The sequence below is a fragment of the Nansenia antarctica genome (genome assembly GCF_963989245.1).
Source record: "Nansenia antarctica genome assembly, chromosome: 8".
NCBI lineage: Eukaryota > Metazoa > Chordata > Actinopteri > Argentiniformes > Microstomatidae > Nansenia > Nansenia antarctica.
This window is the reverse complement of record NC_137678.1, coordinates 46108058-46113624: the sequence shown is the minus strand read 5'-3', so window position 1 is coordinate 46113624 and position 5567 is coordinate 46108058. Positions and strand designations below refer to the sequence as shown.

At 48.5% G+C, this 5567-nt stretch overlaps 1 protein-coding gene across 1 annotated transcript in view; it reads left to right on the top strand.

The window, feature by feature from the left end:
• Window positions 1-5567, top strand: part of ppfia2 (PTPRF interacting protein alpha 2) — a gene marked incomplete at both ends in the record, with an annotated part of 152851 nt that overhangs the window by 92049 nt on the left and 55235 nt on the right. Inside the window, 1 exon segment of the mRNA XM_080537887.1 lies at window positions 3214-3315. Coding sequence (XP_080394013.1) covers window positions 3214-3315 — 102 coding nt within the window.

Genomic DNA, 5567 nt, shown 5'->3' with positions numbered 1-5567 from the left:
GGGTTTATGGGCTGAGAGGGAGGCCGGAGAGAGAAAGAGAGAGCTTTAGGGTCTGGATCAGAACTTTAGAACACGCCACCGCGGCCCGTGGGACTTCTACGACCCCGCCGGTGCTTCGGTTCGCTCCGTCGACCGTGGCGCGAAAGACTTCTGAATGGTTTTTTCGATAAAAAAAAAAAACCTCACCCCAACCCGGCGGTTTCCGTTTTAACTGCAGGGTCGGACAGCTGAGCCAATCTCAACGCTAATCTAGTTGTTGACTCGACAGGCCGACAGGCCCCCCTTTCTGATTCCAACTTTCATCTCATGTTAACCTTTGACCTCATTAGCGGACACCGTGGCTGCTCGTGTTGGTTAGTGTTGGAGAGATCATAGCCTAATATCGTTGCCATGGCCTGATGTGTCTGTCATGTTGTGATGATATTAACATCAGGTATCATTGTGATGGCGGGGAGTGGGTTGAGATTACACCAAGCACTGCCAGTGACCTCTGTTGAACCCACCCTCACCCTGTTCTGCAGAGATGAGATGTGTCTGGGAGGAAACCATGTCCCTCTCTCTCTCTCTCTCTCTCTCTCTCTCTCTCTCTCTCTCTCTCTCTCTCTCACTCTCTCTCTCCTCTCACTCTCTCTCCTCTCTCTCTCTCTCTCTCTCTCTCTCTCTCTCTCTCTCTCTCTTTCTCGCGCTCTCTCCTCTCTCCCTCTCTCTCTCACTCTCTCTCACTCTCTCTCTCCTCTCACTCTCTCTCACTCGCACTCTCTCTCTCTTTTCTCTCTCTCACTCTCTCTCCTCTCTCTCTCTCTCTTTCTCGTGCTCTCACTCTCACTTTCTCTCTCTTTTCTCTCTCTCACTCTCTCTCTCCATCTCTCTTCCTCCCTCCCTCTCTCTCTCTCTCTCTCTCTCTCTCTCTCTCTCTCTCTCTCTCTCTCTCTCTGCTGATCTCCCAGTGTGTTGTTGTGTCAGGCACAAACATGCTAATATGATGTGAAAAATAGACATGTATCTATCTCAGTCGTGACTCAGCTTGGACTTTTTCAAACAGTTAGCCTAGCTCCTCGCCCCGGACACGTCCCCTGCTGTGATAGATAGTGATGGCGTCAGAGGGAGATGCTGTTAATTGAGACGTTCAAGAGGGATATGGTTTGTGTGTGGGTCCGCTGAGAGCTCGGGAGGATTTGCTGTGGGGCTCAATATTGCCAGACACACCCTTGAGCCTGTCTCCTAACATTGACTTATTTCCATTTGACCCAGACGAACACATTAGAGAAACCGGTGAAGGGGAAAATATTTCCGAAGGTATAATTTTTCAGGGATAAACGTACCTATGGAGATAATAATTAATATCTCATGACAAGAGGAGTGGCAGAAAAAAAAGCTAACCTTGAACAGCCAATACCAATATTTCAAAACCCTATTTCATATGGAAGGGACGGTATGTAAACCTTTGTGTAGCTTACAGTTTAGCTGGGCTGTGGTAAATCAATGAAGCTAAGTGCAGTCCCGTTGTCCTTGAAGGCACACATTACAAACACACACACACACACACACACACACCACCCATCACACACCTCTGAGCCCATGTTTGTCAATCACCTACATGGAAGCGCCTCGTTATTGACTTTTCAACTCTTCCTCGAATTAAATCAAGACTCCGACCCCTCCTGTCACTCAGAAGTCACGGCGGAGACACCCGTCGGCGTGTTTTATATATTCTACCTTTCCGCCTCGCCCCCCCTACCTGTCCGCCGCCCCCCCCCCCCCCCCCCCCCCATCAAAGACCTGTCTGATCCTGCCATATTTAATTTCTGACTATCTGACAGCTCGAAGGTTGAAGTCGTTTGAGCCTCGTTCCTCGTCCTACCAAGGTTGTTTATCCAAACTGTCCACACAGAGAGAGAGAGAGAGAGAGAGAGAGAGAGAGAGAGACAGAGAGAGAGAGAGAGGGAGAGAGGGAGGGTAGACCACGCACAGTATGGAAAAGCAACAAAATACAATTTAAACAAGTGGCAGAAACCCCAGCTAAACCTCCCTGCTTCCCTTGGTCTCGGGGAGTGTTTTTTGGGGAGTAATGATGGATATTGGAAGGCACTCACTAGAGCTTGTCCTCCAGCTGTAATTGGCTCATTGTCTTCGTGGCGTTTTAAAAATCCAACTGTCAATTATCCGTCTGCTGAGGGGCACTCGGTCAGAGAGAAGCTTGAGTTTTCACTGTGGTCCTGCTTCAGTAGTCCTGATGCCTGTGTCAGTGTGTTCCAGTACTTTGTTGTTATTGTTGTTCTACTGAAAGAAAGTACCCATTAAGGACTTTTTACTTTGGAGAAGGTGTGGACAGGAGTGATGACAGAGGAAAGAAGGCCAGCTATTGACCCTACTACTACTACGCAGCAGCGAGAGTTTTAACCAAGACAAGCGGACGAGCTCATATAACTCCTATTTTAGAAACTCTACACTGGCTTCCTGTTAAGTTCAGAATAGATTTCAAGATCCTTCTGCTTGTTTATAAAGCTCTCACTGGCACAGCACCAGAATATCTGAAAGACCTTCTGCTAGCATATCAGCCCAATAGAGCTCTCAGGTCTTCTGACGCTGGCTTTCTCTGTGTACCACATGTACAAAAGAAGAGATTTGGTGAGGCTGCATTCTCATTTTATGCACCCAGATTGTGGAATGCACTGCCAGTTTACATTAGGGATGCAACCTCAGCAAATATGTTCAAGTCAAGACTAAAAACCCATCTTTTTAATATTGCCTATGACACCTATGACACATTCTACACAAAAATGTCGCAACAAGATGGCAGCTACTTCACTGGAATGAGGATATCTTCCACTACAGTATCTGAAATAAACGCTAGAAAAAAGAAAAAAAGACACATTCTCTTACTAGCTACCCGCAATCTGGGTGCATAAAATGAGAATGCAGCCTCACCAAATCTCTTCTTTTGTACATGTGGTACACAGAGAAAGCCAGCGTCAGAAGACCCGAGAGCTGATAGGCTAGCAAAAAGGTCTTTGAGATATTCTGGTGCTGTACTCCAGTGGAAGATGTGATGCTGTGTTGTGATATGTGAGGTGTGTGGTGTGTGATGGTTGTGTTTTAGGTTGTGTGTGCTGGGGGATGAGGGGGAGTCACACTGTGTTGTGTTCTATGGATGGGCGGCCGTGACACTAACCACTCCTCCTCCTCCTCCTCCTCCTCCTCTTTGTCCTGCAGGAGTTTGCCGCCCTGACCAAGGAGCTGAATGTCTGCAGGGAGAACCTTCTGGAGAAGGAGGAGGAGATCTCCGAGCTGAAGGCCGAGAGGAACAATACCAGGGTGAGTGGAGCATGCGCACGCACACACACACACACACACACACACACACACACACACACACACACACACACATACACACACGCACACATATACACATACACACACATACACACGCACACACACACACACACACACATGCAAGCAAACACATGCACGCACACACACACACAAGCATACACACACACGCACACACATACACGCATACACACACACACACGCGCAATCACACGCATACACGCACGCACACACACACACACACACATACATGCAAGCACACACACGCACACACACACACACACACGCACACACACACACACACATACATGCAAGCACACACACGCACACACACACACACACACACACACACACACACACACACACACACACACACAGTGCACTGAAAACATACCTGTGCCGTATGGATAGAGTTGACTGCTCAACTGTAACAGAAGTCAATTATGACCTGCATTCTCTTTCCCATTTCACCTATAGAGCTGTGATATCTATAGAGCTGTGATATCTATAGAGCTGTGATATCTATAGAGCTGTGATATCTATAGAGCTGTGATATCTATAGAGCTGTGATATCTATAGAGCTGTGATATCTATAGAGGGAGTTGAATGCCCATTCCAATGATACCTTCCGTTAGATAGAGCAACTGTGGGGCGCTTAGGTGGCGTAACGGGTTTAGCGGCGACCATGTAACCACAGGGTTCCCGGTTCAATTCCGGCCGTGGACATGTCCTGCGTGTCATCCCTTCTGTCTCTCTCTCACCCATCCTTCCTGTCAAAATCTCTACTGTCTCTATCAATAAAAAGAAAAATATGAGTGGGACTGCCCCACTCAGAAAAAATAACTCAAATGATAGAGCAACCGAACCCTGCCATTGACAGGTAAAGGCTGTTCTTCTCCTATTGCTGTACGACAGTGGACTTGCTGAGTCAATACTGCCATTGGCTGTCTGCAGGCTGTCTGCCAGAGAGGACATTCTAATGATGCCATACAGGCCATGTCGCTGAGAGAAAGAGAGGGAGGGAGGGAGAGAGAGGGAGAACAAAAAAGTAGAGCTAGAAAGCGAAAAGTCATTTTGGTTTCCTCTTCATTATCACCTTGAATCCTCTGCTGAGTAATTAGCAAGCTGACTTTTTAATAGAGCACCTATTTTTTTCCAGTTTGCTTAAAGTTCCTAATTAAATAGTTTAAGCCTGCATGAAAGTGCGCCGCGTGAAATCAGCCGACTGAAGAGCTAACCGCTAACCGCCGAACGGATGGCAGCCCCCCGTACCCCCGGGTTTTCTGAGGCGAACACTGTACGCCGCCCGTGGATAAGAGCCGCGGCTGAGTGGGCTTGCATGTAAATGTAAACCGTCTCTCCATCCAGACCCCTGTGTGGGAGCGTGATAAGAGAGGAATGATGAGGCGGAGAGAGAAGGAGTAGATAGAGGATGGAGGGAAAAAGAGAGGAGGATGAGAGAGGGGTGGGTTAGGTTGCTTATTAATATTCCGGCTGGGTGTTGTAGGCTAAGGTAGAGCAAGTGGCCAGCTTTCACTCGTTGATTGATTAAACGGAGGGCGGTTGGAGTTGTCGGGCGGATGTGTTGTTAGTCCGGGGGAGGAGGGGGGGGGGTGGTCGGTTGATTGGGGGTGTCTTGTCTGCTGGCAGTCCTTCAAGACTTTCAAGAACGGATGGACGGCTCTCTCAAGCCCCCCCCCCCCCACCACCAAACCAGAACTGGTCCAGCACACCCCTCAGTCAGCACCTCCTTCTCTGTGAGGTTAAGACCACGTTAGGCAGCCAGAGAGTTGAGGGTCAGGGAAACAGCGTTGACCGTCAAACCCCCACCCAACGTCACCTCTGCGGTGGTAACAGTCAGGGCCGGTCCTAGGCATTTAGGTGCCCTAGGCGAGAGTATGAATTGATGCCCTCCCCCCAAGTTTTAGGGGCGCCACCACCACCACCACATTAAGCCACCAGTATTGCCTCATGGTTCACAAGAGGCGAGTGTGACTAATCGCGAAGCGTAATAGAGACAGTAGGCTGAGACATATTTTCATAGAGACATGAAATTCATAGAGACATAAATTCATTTAAATTAAAAACAATCTTTTTATTTTTTGGGGGGGGGGGCATTTGGCGCCCTACCAGGCATTTGGCGCCCTAGGCGACCGCCTAGTTCGCCTATGCCTAGGACCGGCCCTGGTTACAGTGTAGTTCTTCACAGTTCTTCACTTTTTTCTTTTGTGGAAATA